Genomic DNA, 14,493 nt, shown 5'->3' with positions numbered 1-14,493 from the left:
TACAAAGTAATGAGTGCGTAAAAAGTGATGGGTGCGTAACAAAGTAATGGGTGCGTAACAAAGTAAGAATTTTAATTAATATTTGTGTTAAATTTCTCCAAAATGTGATTGGAGCTGTACATTGATTTACCCCATAATTACCTGTTTTTTTATACAGAATTTAAAATGCAAAAAACCTCGTTTCCAGATTCCAGCAGAGGGCGGTGACTTGCACAAAAGTCTCTGTGGGCGTCCTTACAGGAGCTACCGCCTCTGTCCCAAACGCCTCCCTGCTCCCTACATAGTGCACTTGACGCGCGACCAAATCAACGCTTCGGCGTCTGAACAGCGCACTAGAGTCCAACAGGGAGGCATTTGGGACGCAGCCGCTGCTCTGAATGGGAGACACTGTAGTAAGCAAACTTCCGCCTTACTGGACTGTGGCAGTATCGCTGAGTCCGGACGTGGCGTTTATAAAAGCTACGTTTTTAACTTAAACAAGATTTTTAAGCAGTGCGCACCATTTAGCGCGTACCCGGAGTACAGGCTGTCCTGCTGGAGGTGGCAGAAGACAGACGCGTGTCGCTGTTCGAGCTCTCCTGCGATTCCGACTCTAACTAGTCTGAAGATGTTGAAAGCGGTCGTCCTCATTGGGGGTCCTCAGAAAGGTGGGCTGGTTTGTGAGTGACTGTGTGTGTGTTTTACACCCGAGATATCTCTGAAATAGTGACGGCACCATAATGACGCGTCTGAACTTAATAACAACTGACCGCTTCGAGATGACGTGGCACTGAAGACGCTGTGAATGAACGGCTCTGACGACACGGTCAGTCAGTCGTGTATGAAAGTCACATTTACACCGCCTAACTTACGTTTTTGTCCAGATGGTACAGTAGCAGTAGCCTTAATGGATGGTCAGTGTAAAGAGAAGGTGCTTCTCAGTAAACCGGACTCAGTCCGACAGCGGCTGCACCTGTTATTCATCGTTTTTCTGAGATTTTGGTCACTGTAGCCTTAAGTTCCGTAGGTTATCATGTAATAACCCCTTTAAAAGGGCACTATTTTCTCAAAATATCAGCATTATTGAATCGTTAAGACCGATTAATCGCCTAGACCGATTAATCGTTAAGACCGATTAATTGTTGCTCGTTAAAACCGATTAATCGTTCATCTTTGAATCGCTAAAACCGAGTCCTTCCGTGTGGTTTGAAGTGAAGTTCGTGGTAGAGATACTTTACTGTGGTGGTGATAAGTACCAGGTGTCACCATGTCAACAACGCAAGTATTGCCATTTTATTTGGCAATCAGTCTGACAGGAATACGAGAGCGGCTGCACCTGTTATTCATCGTTTTCTGAGATTTTGGTCACTGTAGCCTTAAGTTCCTTAGGTTATCATGTAATAACCCCTTTAAAAGGGCACTATTTTCTCAAAATATCAGCATTATTGAATCGTATTATTATTAATGGATGAACAGAGGTTGGAAAATGGTTCAGTAAAAATGAATCTGGACTGTTTTTGATGCATAAGCCTACAGAAATTGTGTAAATGGACCTGAAGGGAAAAATAAATGATGAGAAATTGGTAAGATATGGACCCTTTAACACGCTGTCCCATAATAACGTATAACACAGAGTCCTAAACGCCTTGATGTAATACCTTAATCCACCTACACCGATTACATTTAGATTCCTGGCTGCTTGTCCTCTTGCTTTTCAGTGTCTAAATGAACGAGTGATGAAATTGTTTAGAATATGTTTTTCAGGAACTCGGTTCCGCCCCTTGTCTTTCGAGGTGCCCAAACCTCTGTTCCCTGTGGCTGGTGTCCCCATGGTCCAACATCACATAGAAGCCTGTGCTAAGGTGAGGAAAGAAAGCTGAGGAAGACTAGGCCTTCTGGACGAACTGCCTTTTGCCTTCATCTCATTCTGCCTGTGTGAAATGATGATGCAGTACTGAGCTGTAATGCACAGTGTGTAGGACTTAGAAATATTAGCTGCTCTTCTCCAACAGGTTCCTGATATGAAAGAGATCATCCTGATTGGGTTTTACCAGCCCAACGAGGAGCTTAACCGCTTCTTAGCTTCAGCCCAGCAGGAGTTTAAAATCTCAATCAGGTAAGAATACAGAACAGTCCTGTAGGCTGCATGTGTGTATATACACATTACTGCTTTCTTTAGGACTGTTAAAATACCTGATAAAATCAATTACTTCATTTAAAAAAAATCTATGATGACAACTTACATTATTGATGAATTGACTTAGTGATTAGTTATAATAGTGAATGATAAACTCGGTTTAACGGTCATTATAAAGCTGATTTACAGTGACCCACACCAGCAGGATACACTTGTTTGTAGTTACTAATTGCATGTATGACGTGAAATTTCTTGATTGTGCGTGTATATAAAGTAAAAGTGTATATGAACTAAAATGTTTTGTGTAACAGGTCTAGGCTGAACAGCTTGGCAGACAGTCTAACAGACTCCTCCAGTAATATTCAGTTAGGATTTACTGAAGGACTCAAATACAAAGTGCAGAAAATGCCACTTGAATGTCTGTGACAAGGTTCAGATGCGTCAGATGTCCGTGTTTAAGTAGTGTTTAACTCGGTATACATCATGGCTAATGTAAATTAGAGTTCACACTGCAGTGGTACTCCTATTACAAAGTGAAACATCTGAATTAAACGTTTCAAATAATATGCAGCAGTTTATTTGGTTTAATGACCAGCAGCATTAAAGAGCTCTCAAAATGGCATTCATGTAAAAACCTTTAAAAAAAGCTATTTCCTTATCCTCTACAGAAAATGAGATAATTTAATATCTACAAGAACCCACTTAAATATGGTTTAACTTACAGTTTCTCTTCTTCAAACAACTAGTAAAGTTAATCAAACCAAAAGAGAGAGTAAAGGATTAGGCAAAATTCGAACAGCACTCAAATAATTCACAAAAAAGCCGCAGATTAAGAACAGAAATGCACTAAATAGTGCTGACAGTTACATGAACCCCACACTTATTACGTCGCTGAGGCCAGTCATTATGACCAGCAAGACCCATCTCCAACAGAAATCAAAGTAAGGACAAATAATTACAAAAAAAATGAATGAAACCAAAATAAGCCATTTTTGTTGAATGATAAATCTAATGTACATCATTTTGTTGAATGCATTTACATTTACAACGTTTAGCAGACGCTCTTATTCAGAGCGACTTACAAGAAGTGCTCTGTCTGTCTAGAGAAAGTATCTTAGCAACAGGTTAGAGAGAAAGACGGTCCTGAGCTCAGATACTGCCAGAAACAGAGTCACTGTAGATACAGAGAGAGAAAATGAGCAGAGTTGAACACAGAACAGCGCAATACATTACAATACAATACAATACAATACACTACACTACAATACACTACACTACACTACAATACACTACAATACAATACACTACACTACAATACAATACGCTACACTACACTACAATACACTACAATACAATACACTACACTACAATACAATACACTACAATACACTACACTACACTACAATACACTACACTAAAATACACTACACTACAATACAATACAATACACTACACTACACTACACTACAATACACTACACTACACTACACTAAAATACAATACACTACACTACAATACAATACACTACACTACAATACACTACACTACAATACAATACACTACACTACACTACACTACAATACACTACACTACACTACACTACACTACAATACACTACACTACACTACACTACAATACAATACAATACACTACACTACACTACACTACAATACACTACACTACACTAAAATACAATACACTACACTACACTACACTACAATACAATACAATACACAACACTACACTACACTACACTACAATGCAGTACAATACATTACAATCAATACTTAACTCAGTGCTCATTTAAGTGCTGTGTCTTCAGTCTGCTTTTGAATACAGCCAGAGATTCTGCTGTATGGACAGCCAGTGGGAGTTTGTTCAAGCGCTTTGGTGCCAGTACGGAGAACGTTCTCGACACTTGTCTTCCTCGCGCCTTGAAAGATGCCGGGTCAAGCCGAGCTGTACTTGCAGCCCAAAGGGCTCGTGATACGAGGTCCATTTTGAATAGGATTTACAGAAAAACGCCTCTTTTCCATTTGATTCCTACGTATAATGTTAACTTATTTTCTCTTTAACAAACAACAAAGCATGTCATCTGGCTGGGTTCTTCAAACTGAATGCATTGTGATTATATCAATTATTGTGTTTGTAATCTGTGATTTTAAATATCTTTAAGAAATTGTGAATTACATGAGTACTGTCCAACATAAGATATAAAATGTGCTGTAAGTTTTGCACAGAGCACATTTTATGTTATTATTATTTTTTTGTATGTATAATTCAGCAAATAAACAGTAATTGTGTATTAAAATATGCAAGAAACTCTTGCACATGACTGTATATATATATATATATATTCTTTTAAAATGCTCTTTACAGTATGTTATTATTCATTTTTATTGTTTGGCCAGACAAATATAAAAAAAAAAGTAACTGTCAATCACTAGATTGCTCAATATATGTAATTATAAATATAATGATATATACAGTGGATACAGCTCTAGTATTACTACGTTGACACTGTGATATTCTATTAAGAACACCTGTGCTACCTGTGTCTAACAAAAAAGTCATTTGTCCTTAGTGAGGTACTGACTCACTGACTCACTGTCTCACTCGCTTGACCTGTGACTTTGCTTTGCATCAGGCGCTCTTGGTAAAAAGATTCCATTTAGATGAGTTCTGTTTAGACTCTGTTAGACCCGTTTGGATTCTGTTTAGGTAAAATAAAGGATAAGCATCGAGGAGACAGACAAACAAGCAACCTCTGTGTTAATCCTCTCCATCTTGCTGTCTTTGGATGACTTTATGTTTAGATACCTGCAGGAGTTTGCTGCTTTAGGCACAGGGGGTGGGATTTATCATTTCCGAGACCAAATCCTGTCCGGAGGGCCGACTGCGTTCTTCCTGATGAACGCTGACGTGTGCTCTGAATTCCCTCTGGAGGACATGCTCCGATTCCACCGCCAGCGCGAAGGCTCCCACTGCGGAATCATTCTGGGCACTACGGTAAAACACCTGCAGACACATTATAGAGAGCATTATAATGAGACTGCATGAGGTCCTACAGTACTGTGCAAATGTCGAAGACCACTCTTCTTTTACGTAATTGCCAGTCAAAACATCCAATAAGTTATTGATTTTACAGTGGAGGAAAAAGCAGAAAACAATCACCGATCAGGCATAACACTCTGACCACCTCCTTGTTTCTGCGCTCACTGTCCACTTTATCAGCTCCACTTACTGTATAGCTGCACTCTGTAGTTCTACAGTTACAGACTGTAGTCCATCTGTTTCTCTGATACTCTGTTACCCTGTTCTTCAGTGGTCAGGACGCCCATGGACCCTCACAGAGCAGGTACTGTTTGGGTGGTGGATCATTCTCAGCACTGCCATAACACTGATGTGGTGGTGATGTGTTGTGTATGTTGTGCTGGTCTGAGTGGATCAGACACAGCAGTGCTGCTGGAGTTTTAAACACCTCAGTGTCACTGCTGGACTGAGAACAGTCCACTAACCAAAAATATCCAGCCAGCAGCGTCCTGTGACCACTGATAACGGACTAGAAGATGACCACTACAAACTGTGCAGCAGCAGATGAGCTGTCGTCTCTGACTTTACATCTACAGGGTGGACCGACAAGGTGGGAGTGTCTAACAGAGTGGACAGTGAGTGGACGCAGCATTTATTGCACTTTCATTCTATTCTGGAAATGTTGAGGCATATTTTTCCTCACCTCTAAAGTTCAGTATTGGTGTTGGTTGTATTTTCTGCTTCTTCACAATCCAAATAATCCCAAACACATTCAGTGATGTTGAGGTCTGAACTCTGGGGTGGTCCGTCTATTGTTCTGAGAGAAACAGCAGCTTCTGTGGGTGATTAGCAAGATTTTTGTCTGTTTTCTTTTTTCAGTGAGGCTCCTCGACAGCTACACATGTTTTTCCACCCATAGCATTGAGTTGTCTTCTCTCAGTGGAAGGATGGACAGAAACATCTGTGGACTTGTCAGATCTGAAGCAAAAGAGCTTGATTTTCTCCTCTCACTCAAACTACTGTTTATCTGATGGTGACAGTTTTGCTGGTCTACCAGGTCTAGCACAGTTGTTAGGAGTTTTCTCCATATGTTTTACATGTCATCTATATCATGACACTTTTGCCTGAAAATTCAATAAATGAAAGGTGGTGTGACATTTGACAGTACTGTAAATATATGTATGTATTAAGCTTTTGGAACTGTAATATTATTGTTTCACACTCTGTCACAGGCTAACAGAAAACAGTCTCTGAACTATGGGTGCATTGTGGAAAATCAGCAAACTAATGAGGTACATTCAGTATTGACAATGTTTTCACAATTTTAAAAAACATTTAAACCAAATATCATGTATTTATTTATTTATTTATTCTTCAGGTGCTTCATTTTGTGGAGAAGCCCAGCACTTTCATAAGTGACATTATCAACTGCGGCATCTACTTGTTCACACCTGAGATTTTCAGCCACATTGGAACAGTGTTTCAGAGGAATCAAGAAGAAAGACTTCAGTAGGTTTTATGTCAAAAGCCTGTACCTCAGTTTTTATATGCAATTTAAGGAGAAACGTATTCTTTTCATTAAGTAGACATTCACTGAGAAATGACCTAGAATAAAATCTTATTACATTAACATGAAAGGGGCATTCCGTGGATCTTTCAAATGTTCTGAATAATTAAATTGTTGGGTTGTAAACAAAGTCATTCAGAAGAGTTTGATGTGAAATGCTCCGTTCCAGAGAAAAAGTCGGAGTTGTTCACTGTGGTGGTGATAGGAACTAGACGTCTGTAGAGTTTAATGTCTTTAAAAACAGGCCATTCAAGTTCTTCCACACCAAACTCGCTCATCCATGTCTTTATGGACCTTGCTATGTGCAGTCATGTTGGAGCAGGAAGGGGCCGTCCCCAAACTGTTCTCACAAAGTTGGGAGCGTGAAATTGTCCGAAATCTCTTGGTGCTGAAGCTTTAAGAGTTCCTTTCACTGGAACTAAGGGGCCGAGCCCAACTCCTGAAAAACAACCCCACACCATGATCCCCCCTCCACCAAACTTTACACTCGGCACAATGCAGTCAGACAAGTACCGTCTCCTGGGAACCGCCAAACCCAGACTCATCCATTGGATTTCCAGATGGAGAAGCGTGATTGGTCACTCCAGAGAACTCGTCTCCACTGCTCTAGAGTCCAGTGTCGGCGCTTTACACCACTGCATTCCACGCTTTGCATTGCGCTTGGAGATGTAAGGCTTGGAAACAGCTGCTCGGCCATGGAAACCCATTCCATGAAGCTCTCTACACTGTTCTTGAGCTGATCTGCACTATATAAAGTTTGGAGGTCTGTAGCGATTGACTCTGCAGAAAGTTGGTGACCTCTGCACGCTGTGGGCCTCAGCATCCGCTGACCCTGCCCTGAGTTGAATTATGCCACTGACAATTGGTTTGGACATTTTTTGGTTTTGGACATTAAATAAAAATATCTTATATGTGTGTTGGACCTTTGTTCCCTATCAGTACCACTGTAAAGTTTCTCTACAGTGAACCTTGTCACACCGAACCACTCTAAATGACTCTCAATGAAATTTAGAAATGTTTTAAGAGCATTTTTCTTCTCCAGTGAAGTTATTAGTTTGGCTGTGTTATGACTGTGATGTTTCCTTGTATCAATCAGTGTGAATGAATTCTGATCCTGAATCAGACTTTAAACTGTGTCGATCTGTCTGCACAGAGAGGAGCCTCCATGTGGAAGGCTGTCAGAAGTGATCCGTTTGGAGCAAGACATCTTTACAAAGCTGGCAGCACAGAAACAACTCTACGTCTACAAAACACAGCACTTCTGGAGCCAGATTAAATCTGCAGGGTATATGAGGAAAACACACATACACATCTCTCTCTCCTTCTCTCAGACATTATTTCTCTCTTTCTTTATCTCTTTCAGTTCAATTTCAGTCTCATTCCAATTATATGATCTAATTTGATTGACAGGTCAGCAATATATGCCAGTCGTTTGTACTTGAATCGCTATCATGAGACCCATCCAGAAAGACTGGCCACAAAGCAAGAAGGAGGCCCAAAAATAATAGGTACTACTACTACTACTACTACTACTACTACTATAACTAGTACTGCTACCACTATTATTAACAGTACTACCACTACTACCACTACTACTAACACCATTACTACTACTACTACTATAACTAGTACTGCTACCAATATTATTAACAGTACTACCACTACTACCACTACTACTAACACCATTACTACTACTACTACTACTACTACTACTATAACTAGTACTGCTACCAATATTATTAACAGTACTACCACTACTACCACTACTACTAACACCATTACTACTACTACTACTACTACTACTACTATAACTAGTACTGCTACCAATATTATTAACAGTACTACCACTACTACCACTACTACTAACACCATTACTACTACTACTACTACTACTACTATAACTAGTACTGCTACCAATATTATTAACAGTACTACCACTACTACCACTACTACTAACACCATTACTACTACTACTACTACTACTACTATAACTAGTACTGCTACCAATATTATTAACAGTACTACCACTACTACCACTACTACTAACACCATTACTACTACTACTACTACTACTACTATAACTAGTACTGCTACCAATATTATTAACAGTACTACCACTACTACTAACACCATTACTACTACTACTATAACTAGTACTGCTACCACTATTATTAACAGTACTACCACTACTACCACTACTACTAACACCACCACTATTACTACTACTACCACTACTACTACTACAACTAGTACTGCTACCACTATTATTAACAGTACTACCACTACTACTAACACCACCACTATTACTACTACTACCACTACTACTACTACAACTAGTACTGCTACCACTATTATTAACAGTACTACCACTACTACCACTACTACTAACACCACTACTACTACTACTACTACTACCAGTACTACTACAGCTAGTACTGCTACCACTATTATTAACAGTACTACTACTACTACTAACACCACCATTATTACTACTACTACCACTACTACTACTACAACTAGTGCTGCTACCACTATTATTAACAGTACTACCACTACTACTAACACCACCACTACTATTACTACTACCAGTACTACTACAACTAGTACTGCTACCACTATTATTAACAGTACTACCACTACTACTAACACCAGCACTATTACTACTACTACCACTACTACTACTACAACTAGTGCTGCTACCACTATTATTAACAGTACTACCACTACTACTAACACCACCACTACTATTACTACTACCAGTACTACTACAACTAGTACTGCTACCACTATTATTAACAGTACTACCACTACTACTAACACCAGCACTATTACTACTACTACCACTACTACTACTACAACTAGTGCTGCTACCACTATTATTAACAGTACTACCACTACTACTAACACCACCACTACTATTACTACTACCAGTACTACTACAACTAGTACTGCTACCACTATTATTAACAGTACTACCACTACTACTAACACCACCACTACTATTACTACTACCAGTACTACTACAACTAGTACTGCTACCACTATTATTAACAGTACTACCACTACTACTAACACCACCACTATTACTACTACTACCACTACTACTACTACAACTAGTACTGCTACCACTATTATTAACAGTACTACCACTACTACTAACACCACCACTATTACTACTACTACCACTACTACTACTACAACTAGTACTGCTACCACTATTATTAACAGTACTACCACTACTACTAACACCACTACTACTATTACTACTACCAGTACTACTACAACTAGTACTGCTACCACTATTATTAACAGTACTACCACTACTACTAACACCACCACTACTACTACTACAATAGTACTGCTACCACTATTACTACCAGTACTACTACTTCTAACACTACAAGTACTTCTACTACTACTACTACTTCTACTGCTACCACTACTACTACTAACACTACTACAACAACTACTACTACTACTTCTTTTATCTTTTGGAATTAGAATTTTTTTGTTTTTTGCCCAAAATTAGTTGTGGCCAAAATCTTGATGCATCCCTGTGGTAATAATAATAATAATAATAATGATGATAATAATAGTAATCATAATAATAGTTGTTGTTGTTTTGTTGTTGTTATAATAATGATGATGATGATGATGATGATGATGATGATGATGATAAGTAGTAGTAGTAGTATTTAAAAACAATTTTAATTTTAAAATTCAAATGAATATAGAATTATTGGTTTTTATTACTCTTACTCACCAGAATATCTATAACATGTCTGAAAATATTTCTATATATATTCACTGAACATGAATACTTATTTTCCACCCTCAGGAGACGTTTTCATCCATCCAACAGCTAATATTGAACCCACCGCTGTGGTGAGAATATCATATAACAAACACATCTTATCAAAGACTGTCCAAGAATATTTTCCTGACTGCGTAACTGTGTGTTTATGTTTCTTCAGCTGGGTCCTAATGTCTCAATAGGGAAAGGAGTAACAATAGGAGCAGGAGTTCGACTGAGGGAATCCATTGTCTTACATGGAGCTACGCTGCAGGTATAGTCATCTGATTTCATTTAGATGAATAGTAATCAAACTCTTTTTGAAACTTTTGTCTGCATCAGTACTGACACTCAGATGTTCCTGTAGTAAAGCATTTCTACAGGTTTCACTGTATTCTAGTTCTCAATGTAACTCAGTCAGAAGTCAGATAATCAAGGAGAAAGTGGAGGTGCTTTAGAGCTGGACTAAAACCACTACACCGGCAGGCCACTTTATTAGAAACCTCCAACTTTTAGCTCCACCGTGTTGGTGTGCAGAGATTGTAGTCCAGAATTTGTCTCAGCTGTCGTCTAGTCATTGGTCATTCTTAATTTAACGGTGACACTGGTATGCGAAAACCCTGGCAACATCACTGTGCCTGATACCAGCACTATGCACACCATATCACTACCCTGTGTCACTACTGCGCTGGAAATGGTCCACCACCCAAATAATATCGAGGTAATAGCAGTGCTGTGGTCATTAACTGACCAATGATGTGTATTTGTATAGGGCAGCTGAATTAGTTTGTAATTGTACACCTAGGTAGTGAAACTACACTATATGGCCAAATATGCATGTTGGACATACATACATACATTTTATAACTACAGATATAGTTATAAATAGTATTGACTCTCCCCCCTTTGCAGCTATAACAGCCTCCACTCTAATGTCTCTTTTGTCTGTGGGAATTTGTGCTAGTTAAAAGAGCAATGATGAGGTCAGGCTTTGATGTTGGATGAGAAGGCCTGGCTTTCAGTCATTGGTCCAGTTAATCTCAAAAGGGTTCAGTGGGGTTGAGTTCAGGGTTCTGTGCAGTCCACTGAAGTTCCTTCACACCAAACTCGTCAAACCATGTCTTTATTGACCTGTTTGTGCACAGGGGCTCAGTCATGCTGGCACTGGAAAGGGCCTTCACCAAGCTGTTACCACAAAGTTGGAAGCATATAATTGTCTAAAATGGTGTCTGGTTTAAAAGTATAAATGGTTCACTAATAATTTCTTTGTCCCTGTTGCAGGATCACTGCTGTGTGTTGAACAGCATCGTTGGGTGGGACAGTGCAATCGGAAAGTGGGCCAGAGTGGAGGGGACACCAAGTGACCCAAACCCCAATGACCCCTATGCTAAAATTGACAGTGAGACTCTCTTCAGGGATGGGGGTTTGACTCCCTCTATTACTATCTTGGGTATGCAGCACTTTCAGCTTATGAACTCTACCATCTACACACCATCTGTTGAAATAATTAAGAGTAACTGATTGACACGTATCACCGCAGCTCTTATTGTTGTTCTAGAGTAGCTTTTCAAATTTTCTGTGGCCTCGTTCATGAAGTGTTATTCATTTTTCAGCATTTGTGTTCAAATTATTTATAAAAAATCACATTCATGAACTGCTTATAGTAGATGTTCCATGATTGGCTGGACCTGATCCATCTGTGTTATCAGCATAGTTATCAGCATGGTTAGCAGGTTGGAACTTAGTAGATCTCTAGGAGGAGAATTGGTGACCCCTGCTCTACACCTACATCCAGACCAAAGGATTTAGAAAATTTTAATCAGCTGTAATACAGGATGTGAGCCCAGTAGATGGAGCTATTGCTTTTAGTCAGTTACCATCCACCCAGACATGATGCTTTTCTAGGTCTGTGCTGGTCAGAAGCTGCACCCACACACTAGATCACTTGACACCAATGCTCCTCCTAGAGATTTACCTTCCCACAGGTTTCTTCTCCAACTCAGATCTGCTACCCCTCATTCAGCCAATCATGGACTTCTGAAGGCAATAATAAGATAGATCGGGTGGGTTCAGTTAGGCTTGGAGGCTTCAAAGGTAGATCTCCAGGAGCATGGTTGGTGGCCACAGCAATAGATGATCAGCCAAAGGTCTACCAGTGATCTGCATTTATATAGCATCAGATTGAAGTTATGTTTGTTATTTGTACCCCTAGGTTGCAATGTGAACATTCCGTCAGAGGTCATCATTCGAAACTCCATCGTGCTTCCTCATAAAGATCTCAACAGGAGCTTCAAAAACCAGATCATCCTCTAGAGGGCAGCATACACACTTTAGAAAAGTCATTTGTTGAGCAGAAAGAATGTAAAGAAGGAAGAACACACTGATCGCACAGAATATTCTTTAGCATACCTTTATTTTCTCACTTGGTGTATTTGGTGTCATTTGTTTACAATTGTTTGGGTACTAACTACTACTAACTATCTATTAATGTTACTGACCTGTTATAACACCTCCTTGTTTCTGCGCTCACTGTCCACTTTATCAGCTCCACTTACTGTATAGCTGCACTCTGTACAGTTCTACAGTTACAGACTGTAGTCCATCTGTTTCTCTGATACTCTGTTACCCTGTTCTTCAGTGGTCAGGACCCCCATGGACCCTCACAGAGCAGGTACCATTTTTATGCAATGGATCATTCTCAGTACTGCAGTAAGACAGACATGGTGGTGGTGTGTTACTGTGTGTTGCCCTGATACGAGTAGATCAGACACAGCAGTGCTGCTGGAGTTTTTAAACGCTGTGTCCACTCACTGTCCACTCTATTAGACACTCCTACCTTGTCAGTCCACCTTGTAGATGTAAAGTCAGAGACGACAGCTCATCTGCTGCCGCACAGTTTGTGTTGGTCATCCTCTAGTCCTTCATCAGTGGTCACAGGACGCTGACCACAGGACGCTGTTGGCTGGGTATTTTTGGTTGGTGGACTATTCTCAGTCCAGCAGTGACCCAGGTGTTCAAAACACACACTAACACACCACCACCACCACATCAGCGTTACTGCAGTGCTGAGAATGACCCACCACCCAAATAGTACCTGCTCTGTGAGGGTCCATGGGGGTCCTGACCACTGAAGAACAGGGTAACAGAGTATCAGAGAAACAGATGGACTACAGTCTGTAACTGTAGAACTACAGAGAGCAGCTATACAGTCAGTGGAGCTGATAAAGTGGACAATGAGCGTAGAAACAAGGAGGTGGTCATGATGTTATGCCTGATTGGTGTATAATTTAATATTAATTTAATATTACAAATCTCAATGCTGACTAACTAACAAAAGCTTCAAAAGCACATAAATAGGTTTCAAGTCATGGCAAGTTTCATTTGTTAGCAGTTTCATGATAGACGACTTCTAGTAATCAACACTGCCAGTGATTCCATCATGGACAGGTCAGGCACCAAGCAATCGAGAGGCACATTGCTTGACCATGTAGAGATGCATGAAGCTGTGATACGTCTCTGTAGGGGTTTGTACGAGTTTGGGTTTGGGTTTTAGTCGATGGATTCTCGCTGCATTGCTGTGGTTCCTGGAGATTTGTGGAATGTAGAACATTTATGCCCAGCATTCACTTTAGGCTGTTTTTTTTTTTTAGAGCTAAAGCACTAAAACGCTCCTCTGTGAAACACAGACTGTAGAGCCTGATGTTTTTCTACGTTTTAATGATCAAATAATAAGCTATACCGAAGCCTAATGCATGAGTGCTTCTTTACGTTGTTCAGAGTTTAGCTCTGCCACAGATTGAGGATGGCAGAGCCATATGGGCGAGCATATTTTCAAGACAGAATCAGTTTTATAGCGACAGCCAATGGAGTTATACGTGACTGTGGTTAAAAGTTTGCCTGTTGTTGGGTAGGCTGAGTGAACTCAAGGAAAGTACATATTGAAAAATGTGCAATACGCTCAATTTAGATTAAACTTGAATGGGT

General features: G+C 39.9%; 1 protein-coding gene across 1 annotated transcript; it reads left to right on the top strand.

Annotated features, from left to right (window-relative positions):
* Positions 1 to 385: 385 nt before the first annotated feature.
* Positions 386 to 13,117, top strand: gmppab (GDP-mannose pyrophosphorylase Ab). Its single transcript, XM_017724104.2, has 12 exons — positions 386 to 647; positions 1,744 to 1,841; positions 1,992 to 2,095; positions 4,933 to 5,125; positions 6,382 to 6,441; positions 6,528 to 6,658; positions 7,870 to 8,001; positions 8,127 to 8,224; positions 10,555 to 10,601; positions 10,691 to 10,783; positions 11,791 to 11,959; positions 12,722 to 13,117. Exons 1-12 carry the CDS (start codon positions 608 to 610, stop codon positions 12,820 to 12,822), a joined length of 1,266 nt encoding a protein of 421 aa, XP_017579593.1. The 5' UTR covers positions 386 to 607; the 3' UTR covers positions 12,823 to 13,117.
* Positions 13,118 to 14,493: the final 1,376 nt, after the last annotated feature.

The sequence above is a fragment of the Pygocentrus nattereri genome, chromosome 30 (genome assembly GCF_015220715.1).
Source record: "Pygocentrus nattereri isolate fPygNat1 chromosome 30, fPygNat1.pri, whole genome shotgun sequence".
In the NCBI taxonomy this organism is placed as follows: domain Eukaryota; kingdom Metazoa; phylum Chordata; class Actinopteri; order Characiformes; family Serrasalmidae; genus Pygocentrus; species Pygocentrus nattereri.
Note: the sequence above shows the minus strand (reverse complement) of the source record. Positions and strands in the feature narration are given on the sequence as shown.